At 35.6% G+C, this 25,154-nt stretch overlaps 2 protein-coding genes across 3 annotated transcripts; both read left to right on the top strand.

Moving 5' to 3' along the window:
- The first annotated feature begins 9,630 nt into the window (after positions 1-9,630).
- On the top strand, positions 9,631-25,097 carry paqr7b (progestin and adipoQ receptor family member VII, b). 2 transcript variants are annotated; one of them, NM_183345.1, is given in 2 exon segments: positions 9,631-9,712; positions 18,188-19,583. In NM_183345.1, a coding segment is annotated over 1 exon segment (1,065 nt). In that variant the 5' UTR covers positions 9,631-9,712; positions 18,188-18,223; the 3' UTR covers positions 19,289-19,583.
- stmn1b (stathmin 1b) lies at positions 10,192-13,863 on the top strand. Its single transcript, NM_001017850.1, is given in 5 exon segments — positions 10,192-10,256; positions 11,957-12,002; positions 12,138-12,313; positions 12,388-12,579; positions 12,678-13,863. Coding segments are annotated over 4 exon segments (450 nt in total). The 5' UTR covers positions 10,192-10,256; positions 11,957-11,986; the 3' UTR covers positions 12,744-13,863.
- Positions 25,098-25,154: the final 57 nt, after the last annotated feature.

Here is a 25,154-nt window from a genome sequence, read left to right on the forward strand (position 1 = left end):
TTCAGAAAAGGTAAGACCAAGATCACTTGCTGCCATAGTATTGCCTTAACTATTGCACTGTAACTAATTGTTCCCTGATTATTTTACAAAACATTTGGTGTCATTCACTGCATAGGAATAAAAGACCATGAGACAGATTTAACCGAATTTACTCCCTCCCTTGTGACCGACTAGGCGGGTATTCAGCTCACCCGCTTTCTGACCGTTATAATCGGATCTTTTGTTGAAATGTTGGCGTACTGTTCTGGGCCTGAGAAAACTAGGCAGCTGATATCTGCCTCTCCATTGTGCTGTTTGAACGAGGCGGCTAGCAGCATTACAACTTCATGCTGGAGCAACCGTTAGCCTTTCTGCTCTCCCTCCTTGGAGACGCTGGTATTTTTCCACTTGGGCACCACTGGGAGACACACAAAAGGAAAAGTGCCAAGGACAAGAGAGGAGTTTAGATTGTGGAAAGACTTCAGTCTCATTGTTGGGTGTAACGTCACTTTAATCTGATCCTGGAACAACATTTTTTATGGTAAACAATACCATTTAGCATGGTCAACAGAGGGATAATGTCTGAAACTTTTAATCAAACATTATTTGAAACAAAATAAGGAGTGCATGCACTTATGGTTGCCAGATTTACACACAATTCTGACTTTTCTCAATTCAGAGAACTCATAACACAACCCACATTGAAACAAACACTATGTTGATTTATACCAAAGTTAAAATCAATAAGCCATTTCACTTAGCAGCTATATTTGAAAACCCTCTCGGACAGTAAGATGGGTATTCTGAAACAACAAATTCTCCAAAATTGCTTGCCAAGCTTATAATTAAATTTCATATTAGGAATTCATATTGGGAAAAAACAACTCTCATTAGTTTAATTTCTAAAGGTTTGAGTCTCACAAAATCTGCTGAAATTCACATCTCGTCCCAGCCCCTTCCCCGGAGAGTTCACACTATAGTGATCGCTGATTGGCTCCTGTACTTTTACAAAGTAGAGGTGAGAAAACACCCTGCTAAAACAAGGGCGTTACATGGCCCTTTAAGAGATTTTCAGTTCTGTAGATGAAAACGAAAAATTAATATTATGGGAAACACAGTTAAAATTGCAAAAAAAAAAAAAATATATATATATATATATATATATATATATATATATATATATATATATATATATATATATATATATATATATATATATATATATATATATATATATATATGGTAGCTGATTTTGTAACTAAATACATCATTTAATAGGAGCAAGTATGGTAAAACTTTCCACAAGGTTCCATTACTTAATTTAGCTCATGCATTTACTAACATGAACAAACAATGAACTAAACATTTATTACAGTATTTATTTATCTTGTTGTAATAAAGTCGTTCATTGTTATTTCATTCATAACTTACCGTGTATTAACTAATGTAAACGATCACACAATTGATTTTAATAATGTATTAGTAAATTAGGATTTTTAATAAATGCTGTACAAGTATGTTCATTTTTTGTTCATGTTAATAAATACTTTAGTCAATGAATCCTTATTGTAAAGTGTGACTAAAATAGTGTGTATGTGTTTAAAAATAATCACTGCTTTGAATGTTAAAAATAATGCACTGACGTTAACATTAACCTATTGCGATATCATATTATTTTCTCAAACTTACACACACACACACACACACAGAGAGAGAGAGAGAGAGAGAGAGAGAGAGAGAGAGAGAGAGAGAGAGAGAGACTTTTTTGACTTTTAAGGTCTCTTAATTACAAAAAACATTTTAGCTAAAAACAATTTAGCTAGTTAAAAAGTACATGACATCTTAAAAAAAACAAAAAAAACATTTTTTTTTCTTTTTATGCTGATACTTACAAATAAATATTTAGAACATTTTCAGAGTCAGCATGACAGATACACTGATTTACATCCCATTTGTAATTAAACATTGCCAGATCATTTACCATTTTGTAAAACCCATACTCTACATTAATGCGAGATTTTATTAGTCCTTTTAAAATTAAAAAAGCATCAGTTGAATCTTTGTCATTTAATTTACTTTTTCTTGACAGCCAAATTGCCATCTTTGCTTGCCCGAATAAAAAGTTTAATTGAACATGATGCTCTCTTCGATTTTTATTGTATTTAGGTCCATAAATAAACATTGCAGGTGTAAAGGCCTCTCCAAGGTTTTGGCACCATTCTTCTAGCTGATAAAATATTGGTTGTAGTCTTTTACAATTAAGGAATAAATGGAAAACAAGGACAGCCCTCCCCTATCTGAGGATCAAGGCGCGCGAGAGAGAGAGAGAGAGAGAGAGAGAGAGAGAGAGAGAGAGACGCACTGGGCTGTCATGCATATGCGATTACCTATTACATAAGCATCAGTTTGTCTGTCTGCACCTTAGTTAAACATTTAACAGCAACATCTACTGTATGTTCTGTTGGAGATTTGCCATGTGAACTCTGGTCCAGTCAGGTCACATAGAGGCAAAAGCAGAAGGACTGAGACTGGACATCACAGCTTAGAGATGATGGAGTCATTCATCTATAATTCATCATAATCTTATTTCGCCTCTAATGGAGGGGGCACAGAGCGCATGTTAAACTTGCATGCTAGTGATGCAATGGCAAACTAATGCGTTACACTGCATTAACTGTTTAATATCTTAGTGATGGACGTCAATGAGAGACCGTTGCATACTACTTTTTAATGATGATCAAATTAGATGATTTGCCTTGATATTATTATGCGTTTGTTATTGTATATTTAAAGTAGAATGCAGATTTTTATACATAAATAAGTGAAAAGTGTGAAAAAATGTGAATAAAAAGTCATGACAGCATGTTTTTATGTTACTTTAGAAAGTTAAAAAGGAGCATATCTGGTGCTCTTTTAGGTCATATAATTTTTAATTAAGTCAGTCTATCTGGTTTATTAAGTTGATATTTTACCTTTAAACTTTTTACTTTCAAAGTTTTGAATTTATTACTTAAGTTTGGTAGGTATAAGTTTGCTATATATATAACCAACTGTATAAAATCTGTATAAAATCCCCTGTAAGATGCAAATTCAGAATTATTAGAAAAAAAGTCAGAATTACAAGACATAAAATCTGAATTTTAAGGAATTTTAATCTGAATTGTGAAATGAACAGTAACCTAAAAAGTCTGAGTAATAGATCATAATTCTAAGAAAAATGGCAGAACTGTTTTCTGAGAAAACATTCTGAAAATAAAGGCAGATAAGTTATAATATAAGTTCTAAACTTAAAATTATAAGCTCAGAATTCAGAGAAAAATTTTATTAAACCACCGTTGAAAAAAATACTGTAAAATTTACAGTAGCTAAGACTAAATTTACAAGCATGTTGTAAATTAATAGTTACAATTGTACTGTTAAAATACAACACAACTGTAATTACACATTGGTTGTAAAGGTACTGTAAATTATAAATAATTACAACTGTGCTGTATATTGTTAACAATTATTCCTTTACGCTTTTACAGTCTTACTGCATTACAGCATTCTCTTTTTTTTTTTTTTTTACCAGCGAACCTAATTAACATATTAAACTGTACTTTAATCTGAAGAGCATCTTGTAAAAAAATTAAAAACAGGGTGAAAAATAAGTATTGACATAAGTATTGATGTCATGTTTTTTTCCTGGGAATATTATTTGTAAAGAAGTTGTTCATATGGAATTAAACCAGATTTTGGTAAAAACCCAAACAATACAAACATAAAAAAATTTAAAATAAAATCTGAAAAATTTTAAATGTATTTAATACTGTATAAATGTTTTCTTTTTTGTTGATGGCAGCTTAAAGACGCCACAGACTTCAACAGAGTGTAAAAATGTTGATGGTTCTGTGGGTCTCATCTATCAAATCTGATTGTTAATGTGTATTTTATATCGGGCTGAAGTCAGGTGATTGGTTGAGCCATTCTACAGCTTCATTTTCGTTCTCTGAAAGTATTTGAGAGTTTCCATGGCCGTGTTTTGGATCCTTGTCTTGCTGAAATGTCCTCTCTGGTTTCATTTTCATCATCCTGATAATGTAGATGTTGGACTGAAGCAGCTAATATTAATTTACACTGACGAAGGGCAGATGCTTGCTGAATAACTACTGAGAGACTTCAGCAGCTGTGTGGGCTTTCACTGCCTTTTTACACCTTCCTTTCTTCGCATGTTCAATATTTTTTCCTTGCATCATTTCAGTTTATTACACATAACTTCATTCGTAAACTAATTAGATTGTTGGTTGTTATCAATATCAGGACAATTTCAAGTCAAGACACCTTTAAAAATATGTTTTCTGAAATAAATGTGTCCAATACTTATTTCCACACTGTAAATATTACTGTATGTACTGTTATGATGGCAAAGACAGAAAAAAATAGTTGTTATTAATATTATTGTTTAGAAATGTGGTAAAAAAAAAGTTCCCTCCTTTTAACAGCACTTAAGAAATATCTGAAAAATAATACAAGTATTACGGGGGGGCAAAATTTTTGCCTTAAACTCTATATATTCAACTAGCATGTACTGTATGAGGTGGGCAAAACCAGGCATCTCTTAAATCTGTTTTATATTGATTCCATTTTAGAATGAGTTAATGCTTTCCTTTGTCATACCATAATAGATTCTACCATACAGAGACAAAGAAGAAAAGCACTGGGAGGGGATGTGTTTGTGTGTGTGTGTGTGTGTGTGTGTGTGTGTGTAAGCATGTGCAACCAGTATGCTACTATGGTTATAGAGTAAAGGAGGAGCATTGCTCTTATGGGAATAAAACCAGCCCCCACTCTGTCCAAAGAGAAGCGAAATTACATAACACCATAGCATTCCGTTTCATGACATCACCCAAGGATCCAACTGAAAAATTGATGACTTCAACCAAAGCTATGGAGAACAACTCTGTCTCCAAAAAAAAAAAAGCAAACACTGCATATAGCACACTAAAAATCATGCAGTAGTATGTTTATTTATTTCAGTTTTTTTTTTTTTTTTGGCTGTAGCGATTTAGTGGTCCATTAGAGAGAGAGAGAGAGTTTCTGTCGCACAGAGGTTCTGTAAAGTGGGTCACTGTCAGTGGAGAGAAATGAAATGCACAATATCAGTCTGTCTGCCTGCAGGCGGTGCAGTCCTCAATCCAGCCAATAAATGTTCCAGTGCATTTATCGCAAAATATTTTGGCATTAAGTCTACCAGCTTACATTCATCTATGCACATCTGCTGCTCTATAAGGTCAGTCAAAGTGCACATCTGGCTGATATATGTTTGGATGAATTGGATTTCAAATATTTGAGCAGATCAAGTGTCTGGCCTGTTATTAGGTCTGTAGCCTGCTTATTATAATGGAGGCACATAACCCAAGAAAATCAATGCAAAGGGTGTGGCGTGTTTCCTTCATGATCAATTTTGTATTGGCATTTTTATTACTGTACTAAAAGATTATATGGCAAGCATAAACGCTTTGCTGTTGTGGTGTCTGTGTGTATTGTAGGCCTATTTAGAACAGGAATCATGATGATTTATTAACTATTGTGATGGATCATATGCAGCACCATAATAAATGGTTATTAATTGTTATTATAAATTGTAATAGTTAAATTTAGGACAAGGTGAGGCAGTGGCGCAGTAGGTAGCGCTGTTGCCTCACAGCAAGAAGGTCGCTGGGTCGCTGGTTCGAATCTCAGCTCAGTTGGCATTTCTGTGTGGAGTTTGCATGTTCTCCTCTTTTTTCTATTTTAAAAGTTATACTTGAGCAATATATTTCATCACACATAACCATTATTTTGACAAATAATTTTCACAAAGGTTATGTGAAACACTGAAGTAAAGATTTTACTTGCATTTTAAAAGTTTCCTATGTATATAAAGTCATGTATTTGGACTATAAAGATATATTTCAGATTATATATCTAAAAACAGTTTACTTTGCCAAATTAGGTTTTCTCTATTTAAAGTTTCAAGTAATGTTCATTATTTTAAAACTTACCTAAACAAATACATTTATGAAGTTCATAATTTATATGCTTTACAATAACAATTACAGTAAATGTTTTTTTTTTTTTTTCATTTTCAAATTTTGAATAAATATAGCTCTGGAAAAAATAAGAAACTATTAATTGTTGACTCACCGGCCACTTTATTCTGTACACCTTACTAGTACTGGGTTGGGCCACCTTATACCTTCAGAACTGCCTTAATCTTTCATGGCATAGATTCAAAAAGGTACTGGTAATATTCCTCAGAGATTTTTCTCCTCTTCCACCACATCTTAAAGCTGCTCTATTGGATTCAGTTCTGGTGCCTGTGGAGGCCATTTTAGTACAGTGAACTCATTGTCATGTTCAAGAAACCGGTCTGAGATGATTCAGATTGAGATGATTAGGCTGTGGAGTTGTCAAGATGCTCAATTGATACTAATGGGCCCAAAGTGTGCCAAGAAAATATCCCCCACACCAGTACAGAACCACCACCACCAGCCTAAACCACTGATACAAGGCATGATGAATCCATGCTTTCATGTTGTTGACGCCAAATTCTGAACCTACCATCCCGATATTGCAGCAGAAATTGAGACTCATTAGACCATGCAACATTTTTCCAATCTTCTATTGTCCAATTTTAGTGAGCTTGTGTGAACTGTAGCCTCAGTTTCCTGTTCTTAGCTGACAGGAGTGGCACCTGGTGTGGTCTTCTGCTATCTATATCACGGGGGCTAATAATTCTGACTTCAACTGTATATAATAAAAATAAATAAATAAATAAATAAATAAATAAATATATATATATATATATATATATATATATATATATATATATATATATATATATATATATATATATATATATATATATATATAGTTCAAGTCAGAATTATTAGCGCCCTGTTTATTTTTTCCCCCAATTTCTGTTTAACGGAGAGAAAATTTTTTTAACACATTTCTAAACATAACAGTTTTAATAACTCGTTTTTAATAACTGATTTATTTTATCTTTGCCATGATGATAGTAAATACTATTTAACTAGATATTTTCCAATACACTTCTTTTCAGCTTAAAGTGACATTTAAAGGCTTAACTAGGTAGCTTAGGTTAACTAGACAGGTTAGGGTAATTAGGCAAGTTATTGTTTAATGATGGTTTGTTCTGTAGACTATCGAAAAAAATTGCTTAAAGGGGCAAATAGTTTTGTTATTTATTTATTTGTTTAAAACTGCTTTTATTCTAGCCGAAATAAAAGAAATATTACTACTGATAACATGTCATCAAAATGTCATATAAGATTATCATTTAGAGCAGTTGTGAGAAAATGTTGTGAGCAGTTTTGCAGAAAATGACAAATTATGTGAAAAATATAAACCCATTTTGCACAACATCTGAAAACATTTTTTTTGCAAAAAGAGTAAGTGCTCTAAATTATTATGTGTTAATAAAAATTTTAAGAACAATATTAACAGACATTTATAAAATAAAACACAATTTATCGTTTAATTATGTACATGTACCTATAATAAATAGTGTTCTCTTATTTTCTTCCAGAGATGCATAGTCAGCAACATGTGTTGAAAGCAACAAATGTGCAGTAAGTCTCTATTATTAAAGGCCTTCTGATGAACTTGGTCATTAAAAATATGTTAAAATAGCTTGTATGATACCCTTTGCCCTCAGTGATAGCAGCCAAAAAATGTCCCAACAGGGGGTTTCTCAGCTCTCTTTGTGTCTTTGTGTAAGACACCAGAGACTCGAGACAGGGCGAGGCATGGAAGCACCATCTGCTCCCCCTTTCCCTGGGCAGCTTGCTTTAAAATGTCCCCCCTCAAACGGGATGAATGGGATCCGGGGTGGGGCAGGAGGAGGCTGGCAGAGCATGATACAGATAAAAAAAATTGTGATCTTTATGCAAAATAATCAAGCAATACAATCAACACCATCAAAAGGATAGATGATATGATAGATGAAATGATAAATTACATTTACTCACTATCTATTGATCCTCAAGTGGTTAAACCTTTATAAGTTTCATACTTCAAAAAAATAAAACACTTTGAAGAAAGCTGAAAAGCTGTAAGCATTGACTTCCTCAGTAAACAAATATCATGGAAGTCAGTGGTTACAGGTGTTCAACATTTTCCAAAATATCTTATTTTGTGTTCAACTTCAAAAGAAACTTATAAAGGTTTGAAACAAGTAAAATGATGACAGAATTTTCATTTTTGACTAAACTATCCCTTTAAATAATGTATTTTCTTCACTTTGGTGAAGAATTTGGAGCTAAGGAATGATCACACCACAATATTAATGCATTTAAAGAGTCAAAACAAACGACTCCAACAGCATTTAGTGACACAGGAATAAACAGCAGCCACAAGACTGTAAAATCCAGTCAGCTTGAAATCATCAGCTCTGCCATTTAGCTAAAGTTCATACAATGATACTGAGGCACAGAGAAGAACAGAAGCAAAACACTCACTAATGCCAAGTGAACTGTTAATTGCTTCGCACCGAAGACAATTTGTAAAGCAGGTCACCGGCGTGTCGCTGTTTTGTTCTAAGAACTTATTGACTGTATAGTCATCTCTGACATGTCGCGAGATGACTAATACCAGGGGTGAGGTCAGGACTCACTTTTTCCTAATAAAGCTTCATGGGATTATAGTTTTTAAGCTGGTTTTTGAGAAAAAATAAATGTGCTTATGACAAGTTGTCATGTAGGTAAATCACTTTACATTATAGCCTTACAAACAAAGCTCTAACATAATCAGAACTGACCCAACTGTGCATTATGTGAGCGTCAAATTCAAGCTCAAGTTGATATCTTTCACTACACAGCCTACTAATAATGTTGGTGAATAAAACAAAACAAAATGAACTTGAAGCTACTTAAGTGTGATGTATGTGACTAAACAAAAATGCTTATTGTGTTGAACAGGTCTCCCAACTTGACTCAGTCTCCATCTGCTACTGGTCAGTTTAACTGAAAGCCCCACCCAAAACCCACACCATTGGTTAAGCCAGTGTCACTGTGCTGGTCAAATCCCAATTCTAAAATTGTATGAAAAATGTTTTATAGCCAATGTCTTATATACAAAAGCTATAGAGGTGAGTTTTCACTTTTAACCACAATAAACACAATATTTGTGCACTTTAAAGTTAAAGTAACATTTAAACATTTCTTGACATGACCTTTTATCATATCATTTTTTAGTTAATCTGCCCTAAAAACATCATGTAAACAAAAACTGACTTAAAACTTATGCTAATACACTTTAGCTTTAAATGAGCAATGTCTTTTTAAACATAGGCTACCCAACAGCTACCCGAAAATATTAGTTAGCATAAACAGTACATTGTCACTGGATAAAACAATGACAAACGGCAACGCTATTAAACATTTCACTACATAAATGATGACATATTAACTGTTAAAACAGAGCAGTAGTTTTTACACATATTTTCATACAAAGGGCATTTTTGTCAGCAATCGTATAATTTGATGCTTCTCGTCATATATAGGTTAACTGCATTTCTATTTAGAATAATATAGTAGAAGCATACTTCCTAAGTGTGAAGAGGGTCATACTAATGGGGTATATCCACACTGACTTTTAATTTCAGTCATCCAGCCACATGGCTTCCGGTTAATTGTCATCCCATACAAAAAACGTTGATCTTCTCTGCCTGGCTGAGATACGATATAAAGTGAGTATCAAAGAAAAAGCACTACATTAAAGTATATTTTTCCACGTCAAGTCTTTATAATATGGAAATTAATTTTGTGCCAGTATTTTCAATGGAATTTCTGCGCTAGCCTGTTGCTAATGACGTCGCTAGCATTTACACCATTGTTTTACAGTCTTTCGTCTCTTTTTAGCTTTAACAATTAAATGAATGATTAGGTCTATTTAAGTCATTTGAACTACATTACAACATTGATGCTGTAAAAGGAATTAAATTGAAAATAGTCACATAAAGCTTTAATCGGAAGTTCATCATTGGCTGAAAAACACTAGCTGTGCATTTAGTACATTTAAAAGCAGTTTATGTTAGGACAATGAACTTATTTTACCGTTCAAACGATACCGTACTACATTTCCCAGAATTCTGCTCTCGACAATCATTGGTCTCATCCAAAAGTGACGTAATACATTTTGGTCCTCTTTTGCGCGAAGCGAACCGTTGATGCTGAGGCAGAGAGGAATCTGCGCGCGGGCAACTCCTTCCCTGATTTCCACTTCTTCTGAAGGTGGGTGTTTTTTTTTGTTGTTGTTGTCAAATATCACTATTTTTGCAGCGCATATCCCATCCCTTCCTTACGTGTCAAACAGCGAATGCATTTAAAGAGTAAACTTTTAAATTCTTACAATTATAATGTTCTGCCACACCGTTATTTACCTCCTTTTTTGGGGAGGGGATGTACAACGTTAGGTAACGTTAATGGACAAGGGCTTCGAGAATATTCAGTTCGGTTGGAGAGTTTCAGTAACTAACGTTAAGTCTGTGAATTTAAAAATAGCACGCGCAGTCGAGTAACAGCTCGTAGCGGGACCATTAATGTGTTTATCGTCGTTATATCTGGAGGGAATTGGTCGAGATTAGCCAGCTGGCTGTCGTTTCATCGAGTTTTGCAGGTTTATTTTTGACTGTTTGGTGTTGCAAAAACGTGCTTTATTGTCATCCACAGACTTATCGTCTGTTTCACTTAAATCTTAACAAGCATACAACACAATGTGACAGGTGATCTAATGGCTCTCGACGTCTTTTGTCTTCGTTATTTGTGCATTCGCCAACTATGCCGTCATATTATATTAATTATATTCACATGCTTCAATAAAATCGATCAGTAATGGCATAGCACGCTGCATTTGGCATACCAACACAGATTATTCTGTAAAAAAGGCAGTGCAGTTGTGTCTGGTTTGAAACGGTAGAGATTTGGGTGTGATCTGGTGTGCTGGAAACGGGTGATTCAGCCATGGCTTTATTAGTAAATGTTGCATTTCAAATGTGCATATTCTAAAACATTATTAAGCTCTTGGTCATCATGCAATAAAGTGTTGTATGTAATATTATGTATTTTTGCATGCTGTTATAATGGGTGTATCTCGGCCATCTATTGTCTGCAGATGAGATCTTTCATCCCTCCGGATAATCGCTAGTGTTGGATGTTTATTTTCAGCCATCGAGCTATGAATTGTTCACAGGTCAAATTTTGAGATGACAAGTTCGTCTAATAATAAATATTTGACGATTCTCCAGGGGGCATTAGCTCGAGGATCAATGCTCTGTTGTCTTTGTTCGCTTCTTACACAATATCTCCTTTGTTTTAATCTCTCAATGGCCAATTGAATCACGTTACATTATAAAAAAAGAGGCAGCGTTGTTTGCTCTACATTTCACCAGAGCGGTCAGCCTGTGTTGTATATTTTAATTGAACTATTATCGTTTAATTAGACGATGATGACAGCACGTCTGAATGGAAGGATTCGGTTTTTCTGCTGGCAGTGACTCGTCTTTTTTTCTTGGCTTTCAGCAAAAGGAGGATATATTGGCATGAATTAGGCTGTATTTTTGTTGCATTTTTAACGAGTATTGCACAGTCTTGCCTATTTCCTTACCGTAAAACAATTCACTTAGTAAATTATGCATGTCTATTGTGGCGACGCCCCTCCCTTAAGCACGTGTACATTATTACATTATATAAACATCGTTTCCTATCTTGTAAAAATGTTATAGTAGGCAGCAGGGACTGACTCCAGTCATCATTTTTCATAAATGTCTACCTTAAACATTTTTCATTCATTGATTGAACACTGCTGTATAGATGTCTGTTTACAATACATTGTGGTTAAATATGGTTGAGTGAAAAGATTGCCTAGACATTGTTGTTAACAGCAAAACGTTTCCATTTTTCTAACATCATTATTATTTACAATCATTTCGCAGGTGTCTGAAACCGTCGAAGTAGAAAGTGCAATGGCGTCCTCTGGAGGTAAGATGTGAAAGCATATATGAGCTGAGCTCAATTTTTGTAAATCAATATGCTTCTCTATAACCGCAATCTAAATGAAGTCATTGAACAAAGAAGATGAAGAATGGACTATTAAATGCAACGTTGCATGCTTAGCTGATATCCAGGTCAAGGAACTGGACAAGCGTGCCTCGGGACAGGCTTTTGAGGTCATCCTGAGTCCCACGGCTCCAGATGCCAAGGGAGAATTCCCACTTTCCACCCCCAAGAAGAAGGAGGTTTCTTTGGATGAGATCCAGAAAAAACTAGATGCAGCAGAGGAGAGACGCAAGGTAAGCGCTGCTTTAGTAATGCATTGTTTACGAAATGTGCTTTCTGTCCTTATTAATTTGCCTCCTCACATTAGAACCATGAGGCAGAGGTACTGAAGCACTTAGCTGAGAAACGAGAGCATGAGAAGGAGGTCCTTCAGAAAGCTATGGAGGAGAACAACAACTTCAGCAAGATGGCAGAGGAGAAACTTAACCAGAAAATGGAAGCCAACAAAGAAAACCGCACAGCACGCATGGCAGCTATGAATGAGAAATTCAAAGAGAAGGTGTGTGTATGGAAAAGTTGAATGCATGTATATTATGTCATCCATAAATGCTTTAGTAAATTGATTACAAATGTTTATTTTTTGTTCGTTTACTTCAGGACAAGAAGCTTGAAGAGGTACGAAAGAACAAAGAAACAAAAGAGGGAGGCGAGGATGAAAACTAAGTCTGCCCTCTCATTTTCCTTTTCATTTAGGGTATAGTATTGGGTTTTTTAATGTATCCAAAGATTTATTTTTTGTTCCATTAAATGGCCAGTTTTCCGTGTTTGGATCCATGTACTTGCCACTTTTTTATTAAGGAGTTTTGGGGAAAAGCTGGTGCACAAAATTTCATCACTTTGTGTGTAATCAGTTCTGTCTTTCATCATCCCCTCTAACCTGTAGATTTGTCCAGTTGCAACTCTATAGCGTTTAAAACGAGCAGCGTAGGGAAGCATGCCTGTGTTATGCATAGGTCTAATATATACTTGGTATACTGCATTGTGCAAGTCCACCTGTTCCCTTGTATGTCAGTACTGCCATCCTTTGAGCTTAATAAAGTTGCACAGTTGTTTGTTATTGTGCCAGTTTTGCCACTGCCTCTTTGTTGATCTGTCAGTCAGCCAGAGTGTAATGTGGAGTAAAAAAAAACTTTCACAATTTGTACATTATGGAGTTGAATGGCAGTTACTGGAAAATAGGTTTTGCCAGAATAATCAGATCTTTTGGACACTTTTTGATGTACTCTTTGTAATCTGCATGGTATTCTTAGTGTTAACAACACATTTCATTATCCGCAAGCATTTCCTTTACTGGACCATACTTTTATAGTTATTCATATTCAATATGCACTAATAAAAAAAGAAACTACTTGCAATGTGTGAACATTAAAAAACTAATAAAAATGTCGCTTGAGACTGTATTTGAACAATACTGGCATCTAGTGGTTGTGAGTTTGTCAAGCAGTTATTAGAATAAACGTGTCTCAAAATGATTTCAGAAAAAAAAAACATTGAGACATCGACAGCTATTATTGATTCATCCTTTGTTGCAGGAACAGTTAGATGCATGAACATTTATGGAAGTAGTTAACAGCTTTGCAGTGATAAATGGCTTGTCCACATGCCGTCACATTATTATGTGTTGAGAAATAGTGCATCAATCTTTTTCTAAAAATGAATCCAACCTTATTTTATGATTCTGAACTCCCTTAGAAGCAATTACATGCATCCAAAAAGATCATGTCCAGTACTATGTTGTGTGAATAAATGTTTTTTTAATTGAATAAAATAAAAATGAAATCAATTGTTTGTCTGTGTTGTACGAACCTGCATGAAGTGCAATGTCTAAATCACCTCCAACCACTAACACATTACCGTGTCTCAATCTGAATGACTCAATAAATCGGAAATATGGAGTGAAATCACCACCTAAATCACCACCAATCTCTTGCACTTTGTCATGACCAGATATGAATCATCAATCAGATTATCATAAAAGCAAACTTACAGTATATGAGAAAGAAACATTAGACCTCTTTCTCTCTTTGACAATGTTATGATGGTACAGGGCTGCATAGTGGATTATTACTTGACTAACAAGCAATTTTTTTTGCCTTCCTGTGTCTAAATTCACAATATAGACCTTTGTTTTTGTTGTCCAGTCTTAACACTAGTTTGACAAGGGCACATTGTCAGCCAGAGTGACTGTGTGGGAGATGAGATAAGCCTTCACATAGCTTGGAAATAAACAACAATTCACTCACAATACATACATAATATACAAAATGTACCTTAAATATATATTAGAATGCAATCAAAGGAAATTACAGGTTAACAAAACGTATACATGAGGTATTATGCATGAATATGCTTTGTTAAAGAGACAGAAACACCCCAACATGAACATTAACTCACCATTTACAAACCCTAAAATGATGCCAAACTTTTTTTTGAGCATTTGAAGACAAAAGAAGATGCATTTCATGTTTAAGTGGTTACACACACACACACACACACACATATATATATATATATATATATATATATATATATATATATATATATATATTCTGGAATAGAGTTTGGAATAAGTGGAGGGTGACAAAATGCTGACAGAATTGTATTTTTATCAGAGAACTCTACGTTAAACAGTTACATCATATTGTGCACAATCATAGGCACACTTGCGTAATAATATAAATATATATTTTGTCTATGTCTTACCACACCGTCTCGCGTTGTGTTTTATTAAAGAGGACATGTAGGCGGCTTTAACATGAAGACGGTAGATTCACGTTGCACCGTCCATACATTTTACAGGGTGTCGCCACCTTAAGGGAGGTTTCCTATTGGCCTGTTAGCCTGAACGAAGGCGGGGACAATGCTGTCCGGCCGTTCCGATTTGACAGTTCCGACTGCCAATCAGAAATCTGTAGATTACGGCCATCTGACAGCGGTACTGCAGGGAAGCTGACAGGAGCCTCTCCCGCTCAACAAATATTCACCTAAAAATCTTCATCATGGAACTTTCTTTCTGTTATTTGTTTTATTCAACACGTTTATGACGGCGGGATTGAATGCAGATGACTGACCGATGAGATTATCTCTTATAAGGTAAACCAGTTCATTTACCGATGTTTAAGGCAGGAAAAAGGTAAAAATTAAAATCCCCATTTGCACTATATATGGCTTTGAGATGTTAAACTTTTTAAAAACAGACACCACTGTTGTTTAGTACGTTAAATGCGCGTGTATGGTATGAAAACGACGAAAATGAATTATCATTAGAGCACAATACATTACCGACATTTGCTTAATACGATACAGTATCAGGTGAAGAAGAAAACGCGTAGTGTTGTTGCTTATGCACCTGTAGACCTTGAATATCGTCAAGACATTTCATTGTTGCGCTTCCGGCGTCTCACGTTTCTTTTTCGAGATTTTACGAGAGAAAGCGCTCGAGGGTGTGGGAAGGCTTCAGTGCTTTTTGGCATGCCATCACTAAAAATGTCCTCTGCCTTTTCCTCACACTTTCTCTCGTCGTTTTAATAGGTTTGAAAATGCCTTAATCTTTCTAGGCCTTTGCTTTTCCAGACGTTATTGAGTGATAATTTCGTTTTAACAATAATTCACGTGCACGAGGAGCTTTACGCAGAGAGAGAGAGAGATAGAGAGCAGATGTTACGTAAGCGATGATGTCTATTCATAAGAGCGTCGAGAAGATACGCCCCATTTGGATCACGATGTCTTAATATTCAGGACAAACTGGTTTTTAATTTGCAACACATTTACAATAAGTAACATGCTTTTCATAAAAGAATGGCTTCACGATTCTAATATTTCATTTTAACACATTCATTTGCATGGGCACCTAGGTCGTGGTTAAGCATCGTTTCCATTCATTCAGAATTGAGATAAGCAAATGAAACCTTGATATTTTAAATCCAAACATTCAACACCAGGAGATGATTCTCAGGAATTGATGTTTAAAATGAAGAATAACAGGTTTCAACTTTTCTATGTTTTCACTAAAATGTGTTGGTAGCTTTTTGCTTATGGTTTCAAGACAAAATGTGATGGTGTAAACAGAACAGAATTAATTAATAATTTTGAACAGTATATATTATATATATTAGGCAGGTGTCATGGTGGCGCAGTGGGTAGCACGAATGCCTCACAGCAAGAAGGTCGCTGGTTTGAGCCCTGGCATTTCTGTGTGGAGTTTGCATGTTCTCCCCGTGTTCGTGTGCTTCCTCCGGGTGCTCCGGTTTCCCCAACAGTCCAAATTCATGCAATATTGGTGAATTGGTTAACCTGAATTGGTAGTGTGTGTGTGTGTATGCGTGTTTCCCAGTGTTGGGTTGCCGCTGGAAGGGCATTGCGCAAAACCCCACAGTCCCCATTGAACACAATATATATATATATATATATATATATATATATATATATATATATATATATATATATATATATATATATATATTTTATAAAAATGTAAAATATTTTGGAACAGTAAACATGTCAGGCTAAGTAATTAAAATAAATCATTGATTTTTTCTGTCTTCATTAGATCCAAAAACACTGTTTTCTTTACATCTTTCTGTTCTTTGGATTTAAAGTAAAGCCACTGCACTGTTTAGCTCTATAGCATATTTTGATGTTGGTTTATAAGCGATTAGTTTTTAAAATGTTTGCTAAATCGTGGCCTGACTGATAGCTTTTGATGTGACTACTGCTGTTGCCCTAAAAAAAACACATTAAAAAATAAAAAATACCACAGAAACGGCATAACAAAAAATTTTGGCAGCTTTAAAACCTTGAGTTTTCAAAACCATGGTAAACCTTGAAACCAGTTATCGTGCCAGGCTTTAAAAAAAAAAAAAAAAAAAAAAAAAAAAATATATATATATATATATATATATACACACACACACACACACACACACACACACACACACACACACACACACACACACACACACACACACATATATATATATATATATATATATATATATATATATATATATATTTTTTTTTTTTTTTCCAACACATTTCTAAACATAATAGTTTTAATAATTCATTTATAATAACTGATTTATTTGATCTTTGCCATGAAGACAGTAAATAATATTTTACTAGATTTTTTAAGACACTTCTATACAGCTTAAAGTCACATTTAAAGGCTTAACTAGGTTATTTGCGGTTAACTGGGCAGGATAGGGTAATTTGGCAAGATATTGTATATTGATGGTTTGTTCTGTTCAAATAAGAGTTTCTCCAGAAGAAAGATTAGTATAGGAAATACTGTAAAAACTTTCTTGCTCTCTTAAACATAATTTAGGAAATATTTAAAAAAGAAAAAAGAAATGGAAAGGGGGGCTAATAATTCTGAGTTAAACTGTATGTATATTTTTCTAGGCATGGCATATATATATATATATATATATATATATATATATATATATATATATATATATATATATATATATATATATATATATTCCATATCTGTCTTAATATTAATAACTAAATTGAAACATTTTTTAATCAGTTAATCTTAACTGCGATTATTTACAACAATTTAAAATAAAATCAAGGCTGAAAAAAAGGTTTTAGTTTATTAATTGGTTTATTAAAATGGTTTATTAGTGTTTATTAACAATATTCAACCAAATATTTTAACTTTCTTTGGAGCCATTAATTCTTTTCCCACAATAAGAAATTCTGGTCTGATTTATTATAAGGGAAAAGCTATATATTGTGAGATGATCTGCAATCATCACAAAAAAATCTGTTAGATATTATTATCCAAAGGTTTGTGTATAAAATACACATTAAAGGATTACTTTTAAATTAGGAAGGAAAGAATCTTAGTAGTTGATTGTTTTGTTGCAAAATATTATTTAAACTCATTTCTATGTGTTGTTTCCTCTACAGAATGATTAACAGTACATAATCTGAGGTGAAGTGTGAATGTTTACACCATTCAGGGCCAAAAGAAAAATGACAAGTTACTTTTTATGCATGCATTTGCATAGTTTGGTAATCAATTTAAAGTGTTGAGAGGTGAACGTACTTGTGAGTGCAAGGGTAATATTTAACTGTTGAATGCTTCTCCCATACAGATCTCACAAAAGACTGCAGCTTAATTAATCCTCACCATGGCGACGGTTGTGATGGAGCAGATTGGGCGGCTGTTCATCAACGCACAGCAGCTTCGCCAGATCCCTCGTTTCCTGGAGTCAGCCTTCCCAAAACTGCCCTGTACTGTGATGGTGAGCGACGTGCCATGGGTTTTCCGTGAGTCACACATAATCACGGGCTACAGGCCGCCTGACCAGAACTGGCGCTACTACTTCCTTACTTTGTTCCAGAGGCATAACGAATCTGTAAATGTGTGGACACACCTTCTGGCCTCCCTCATTATTTTAGTCAAGTTTCAGGAGCTGTCTGAAACCGTAGACTTCCTGCGAGATCCGCACGCCCAACCGATGTTCATCTTACTCCTGGCCGCATTCACCTACTTGGGGTGCAGTGCATTGGCACATCTTCTCTCGGCCAAGTCTGAGATCTCCCACTACACCTTTTATTTTTTGGACTACGTAGGTGTAGCTGTATACCAATATGGTAGTGCCCTCGCCCACTTCTATTATGTGGTGGAAGAAGAATGGCATGCTCAAGTGCGAACTTTTTTCTTGCCAGCCTCAGCCTTCTTGGCCTGGCTGTCCTGTACGGGCTGCTGCTATGGCAAGTACGCCAGCCCAAAATTGCCAAAGTTTGTTCACAAGCTATTTCAAGTTGTGCCCTCGGGCCTGGCCTACTGTTTAGACATCAGTCCGGTGTTGCATCGCATCTATAGATGCTACAGCTCTGAACATTGGTGTGCCGACCAGGCAGTGGTCTACCACTGCTACCAAGTCCTCTTCTTTTTAATCAGCGCCTACTTCTTCTCGTACCCCCATCCCGAGCGCTGGTTCCCAGGACGTTGCGACTTCATCGGGCAGGGCCATCAGATCTTCCATGTGTTCCTTGTGCTCTGCACTCTAGTGCAGATCGAAGCTGTTCGACTGGATTACACAGAGAGAAGACGTCTCTACGAACATCTCCATGGTGATTTGGCTCATGATGCAGTGGCTCTTTTTATCTTCACAGCGTGTTGCAGCGCACTCACCGCGTTCTACGTGCGCAAACGGGTGAAGACGTATCTAGAAGAGAAGCAGGAGTAGATGTCGTGGTAGGGACCTTGCTTGCACATGCAGGAAGGATCGTGCTGGTCTACAAGAACTGAAACAACTAACATTTTTTCGTGTATCTTATATTTGTTGTTAATGGTTTGGTTATGTGGCCTGCCAACACGTTTTTAACCAACTGCTTTCTGTTGACCAAACTGGTGACATGCTTTAAAACCTCATTACAGTTTGAGAATGGTTCAAAAACAATGGATTGCCTGCTGAAAGGTGCTCAGATCTGTTAGCTGATCTGTTTGATGAGTGCCATGACAACCTTTTAAACCTGGTATACAAGATAGTTAGGTCGACCATTACTGGATTCAAACTCATTTTAATGCAATGTGCTGCTTTTAAGTATATGTTCCTCACATGTCTTTTTCACTTACATTACATTCAAACCACACATATTTTATTGCGTTCCATGGGAATTGAATTTACAGTAAGACTAATGCACAGAGAACATTATCGTGCTAGTAATTAAATCCCATGCCATCAGACCAGAGCAGCAGAGCTCAGATCACATGATTTGGATGTCAGTTAAATATTAGGAAGCTTTGTTTTAAACAACAGCCTACTGAAAGATGATTGGTTAATCTTTTTTTCTTAAATATTCAAATCTAATGTCCCCTACTCTATTGTCTTTTAAATCAATCTTTGGTTTTGGCTTCACATACTTTAACAGACCAATTGAAAATCAATAACTAAAAGATTTCAGACTTGCCTTAGCATGTCCAACCCGTCCAGTGCCATGTTGAGGTTCGTGTATGATTATCTGCGAATGCAATCGATTGGTTTTGCACTGCCAGTGCACACTTTCCTGCCTTTTGATGTCTAGTCTGTGAGATGGATAGTATGATGTAATTTCACAGAATTGCAAAGGCCAATCCCAAATTGCACCTCAAAGCGGTCTCTGCAGAAGTGTGCATTGACAGAGCACTAAAGGCAAAGGGAGCCCTCATGACCACTCTTCTGAAAGATAAAATGATGGATAGCTATATGACGGGTGTCCAGTTTGGCTTTTTGAAAGCCAACATCCTGCACACTTGCCTAGAGGTTTTTAGTAAAGACCTTGATTAGCCATGAGCTAAAGTCTGCAAGACAGAGATTCTGTAGCATGTTTGGACACCCCTGCTTTGTGGTATTTTATGAACACCTGCTCATAGTGGCTTCTGTGTGTCTGTAGACTTTTAAGTTTGCATGAAGTGTGCCATTTGGGATTGGGCTCCTGTCATTTAGTTCCAGTGAGGAGGATTGTAGCAGGATGTGATGTCACTGGTTTGCAGTATAGTCTAATTAAAGGATCTGAGATGCAACTCTGGCTATTTATTAATTTGATACAACATTTAATGATTCTGAATTGTTAGAAATTTGCTCAATGTTGCTTTTCGGGGAAATTTTGCATATTGTTGAAATTTTTAAGGGACTGTTCACCCAAAAATGAAAGTTAATTATTTACTCATCTTACCTCTGTGATATTTTGCAGAATTCTTCAACAAGTTTTCCATACAGTGAAAGTCAGTGGGTTCCAACATATTATTGCATTCCAGTGACTTTAATTGTGTGGATTATTCTTTTTCTTCTTCTGTAAACAAAGACAGAAGGGTCAATTTTGGGTGAACTATTCCAGCCAAAGAGGCTTTTGAGAAGAATTGACTTGCTTCTTCATAGTTATGATGTCCTTTTGTCACGATGATGCTCCTTTTGTATACAAGGGCTATGACTATGGCCTTTACCTTTACTCATACCCTGATACGAATGCCTTTGTGTGTTTTGTGCATATGTGTATTTTTTCTATTAGAAGTTCAGCACTTTATTTACAACAACAGTCTGAGCAACAAAACTAATCTGTGTTAAATGTATACTCTTACGTGCCTGACTACATGCATGCGTCCCTGTGTGAGTATGCGAACAGGTGCTTGTGGTGAGTGTGTGTGTGCATTTTTGAATGTTTATGTATACCTATGTGAGATGGCTACTGATGAGAAAGGATATGAAGGCTTCGTCTTAATAGTCTGAACCCGTCTGGCCTTTTAATGACCATGAAATGCATTCAGCTCTTGTATCATGAATTGTGTAGCTCCTCAGTCTTTGCCCATAAACCGACACCGATCCATCAGATAGAAAGAGGAAGGATGATTTATTTTCTCATTGAAGTGATTCATATTCCCTTGAGATGAATATTGTTTCACTAGACTGTTGCTGCATTAACCAGGAAAGGGTCTGTGCGATGTAGCGCAAAGGCTGGTTTATGATTCGGTTCTAGAAAAAGAAATTGTTGCTGTGGCATGAGCCGTTTGAGAAGTAGCAAATAAGCGATGTCATAATAAACGGTGACCAGCATTTGTTTTTTTTGCAACCAAGAACACATGGGGAAGAACAGGGGGTCATTCACACAGTGGATGTTTTTGCAAAACTTTTAAACTTAAAGTGAGTTGATTATGGAGTCATTTATTAATTGGTTTGATGAAGCGTCAAAGTCAGTGGTAAAAGACTTTGATCAAGGCCATGATTACATTGAAAAAAATGCAAAAGCAGTGTGGTTGAATGATAAAATGCAAGTCGCAGGATAGCTAGAGACAAGTTCTTAAATTTTGAGATCGAGAGTCGCAAAAGAAACGGAGATATAGAACAAGATTACTGAAGACGACTTCACAAATGTGTGTGTGAAAGTGACTGGATATCAGCCTATCACAATTATGTTAACAGAATATTTGTTGTAACAATTATTATTGTTTTAACCCCTTTGATGCGCACAATCACACGGGTGTGATCAGAATGCTCAGTACGTCAGCTAAACTCAAATCTGCTTTCTCGTGATTGCTCGCACTGTGCCAGAAAAAAAAGTAATATAACACAATTTAGCAGTGTTTTCAAACAAATAATGTTTATTTTAGGTTTCAGACATTTACATACACACAAGTACTTGCAAAACATAACATTTATGGTTTGTTATACACACACTGATCTCCGTAGACATTAGTGTATATATTACAAACCATAACATTTATGGTAATGTACAAACTGATGTCTATGAAGATGACAATAACAATTATTTTTAAACATTATCAGACAATGTGCTTTATTCAGATGAGATACGCATTGTTTAGATAGGTAGAATGTTTATTCTGTTCTTCTCCCAGTTAAACAGTCACAAACTTCTATGTATTTGGTAAAATGTTGATAAATTATCATGTTGTAAATCCAGCAGCTCTAATCTCTCAAGTGAAGTGCAGAAAAGGGAACAAAAAAATATCTATACATAAAACATCGGGCTGCAGTGTGTTGTGATAAACTTTACACATCACCATGGAAACTTTAAAGTGACATGTTTTTAAAAACAGTCACATTAAAATGGGAATGCTGAGGGGTCAGCTGGATTTTGTAAAACTTATGTGCGAAAGGGTTTAGCTCATAAACTGATCGGAGATGTGTTGTACTAGTAATCTCACGGAATGTGGTATATCTTGACACATTTTTGACAGATCTAGATTAAAAAGAGCAACAAAAAAGAGTAAGCAAAAAAAAAAAAACATTAAACTGAAATGCTTCATCTTTAAAATAAGCAAATAATATACTACTGCAACCAGTGCCAGCAACTTAATTATCTATATAAACTAAATCACTAAGCCCCAAACATACTTAGAAGAAAAAATTCACCCAAAACAAAAAAATTCTGCCATCATTTATCATTTAACTTGTTACAAACCTGTTTTAGTTTTGTTCTCCAGTTGAACACAAAAGAAGCCGTTAGCCATACACCTGAGAAAAACATATTCTGGGGTTGAATGGGTTGAATTTAAACAAACAAATTGAATGTAGCAATGTTCGTCTTTGTTTGTTTAAATTCAGTCCAAATAAACTGTTTACAACTAATTACCTTAACATTTTTTTAGTAAATGCAAGGAATCATCTTTGAATAATTTTTTTTTTCAGTGTACACTTCCATATTGTTTTCTCCTACAAAACAATAACCAAACACAACGCATCTGTTACCAGCAATTTAGTTTAAATAATCAACAATAAGTATTCTCCAGTCACTTAAATATGACTTTGACCAAAAATAAAAGCTTCCAGCCCTTTATTATGGTCAATGGTTGCAAGTTCAGGAGCGAGTCGCGTTCACAAACAAAACTAAAATGTGGAGGATTCACTTCCATATTGAAATACAGCTGTCACTCCTGAATTCTAACATTGTGTAAAAGTGAAACCAGGAGACAATAGCCCCTTTCACACATACAGACCTTTCTGGAAAATTACAGGCAATTGTTCTGGAATGGGATCATGTGTGATGTGGGATCATCATGTGGAATCATCCCCCTTTTTGAAAATACCGGTAAATTTGGTGTAACATTAGCAGTAATTTGCCAGAATGCTGCGCTGTGTGAACGGAGAAGGAAAATTGCCAGAAAGAGCGCGTTCGGGTCTAGAATGAGCTGACTTAAGACTTCTACTCCAGCCAGTCAGAACACTCAGACGCATTCACATTTGCGCTGTTTACAAAAAAAAGCCTTTGAATATTTTCCAGGCACATTTAGCTGCTGGATGTAAGTCAGATAAAGTTTCTAAGTTCCTTCCTAATGCAACTAAAAATTATCGATAAAGTTTTTATGATAAACTGCTGTTTGTTCTACCCTCAAGCTCTGCTTCTGTTGCTGCAGTTCACGTGAAGCAGTCGGTGAGCGCCAGCACACATACATATTATGTACCATCAACCGTCAACAAAAGCCAGACTCCTTCTGTGTTTACAAATACAAGCGCAGCCATTTAGAGGTATTTTTTGGTCAATGTTTGCAAGATTAACCAATATTTTGGAATAGATTCGTGAACAGTCTTTTCTAGAAAAATTCGGGAACGTTCTTGCCTATGTAAACAGCGCTTTTTTGAATGTACCGGTAAAGTCGTTCCGGTAATTTTACGGTATCACTGTGTGAAAAGGGATAATGTCTAGTGGAGGTTTGTATCAAATAATAACAGAATAGTATGGCAGTGGAATGCAAAAACATACCCTGTGTGAACAGCCCCCTTTAAGCCAGTTTCAGCAGCACCAGCAGACAACAGTCACAGACTGATGATGTCATCGTACACTGAAACTGGCAAAGCGACTGACGTGCTGTCAGTTGGATCATAATGATGATTAACAAGGCAAATGTCTCAGAAAATGATCGCACGGTGGGTGCTTTATTAAATGAAAGACCATAATGATGTAATTAAGATAATGTTGTATATTATTAATGATCTAGTATTAACCGAAAATGTTGTTTTTACTGCTGTACCAGCCTGTGTATAAGAAATAAGCGGACCACGGAGCACATAGTAGAGTGAGTGGGGGGAGCTGAAGTCAGTGAGAAAGACAACTAGATGATGTCTTATCCTGGCACAACCAGGGTTTGATCTAAAATCTCACAAATGCCGCAAAGTAGATTTTTAAGGAACTCTGTATGATTTCTGCTAAAATGTGAAGGGTCTTTCTTAAACTATGTACTAATCTACTCACCTCAAAAGCACTTACAAAATCTAAAACGATGTTTCTTTTTTAAACACGAGTTTGTTTTAGCTGTCGTGTTTCTTTTGTATTGCACTTAAAGAGCAAGGACTGCACAGAAAGCTCTTGATTTGGTTCAGCACTTGAACTCAGTTTTTGACTGTATTTGCACGGAGCTGAACTAACACTCATGTTGTGCTGCAGTGCAGAACGTGAAAATAAAACCTGGTGTTAACCTCAACTTTACCATTGTGTGTGGAAATGACTGTGTTGATGTACTATGGTATTTAAATGAATAAAACAACTGTAAGTCTCACCTTCCAATTCATGTCATTGTGTTTCTCGTCTGAGTCTAAACAGCACAGAACACACCATCACAAA

This window comes from Danio rerio, chromosome 16 (genome assembly GCF_049306965.1).
Source record: "Danio rerio strain Tuebingen ecotype United States chromosome 16, GRCz12tu, whole genome shotgun sequence".
In the NCBI taxonomy this organism is placed as follows: Eukaryota; Metazoa; Chordata; class Actinopteri; order Cypriniformes; family Danionidae; genus Danio; species Danio rerio.

Coding starts and splice junctions, on each gene's coding strand:
- paqr7b (XM_005158330.6), top strand. CDS start 18,224: ATGGCGACGGTTGTGATGGAGCAGATTGGGCGGCTGTTCATCAACGCA.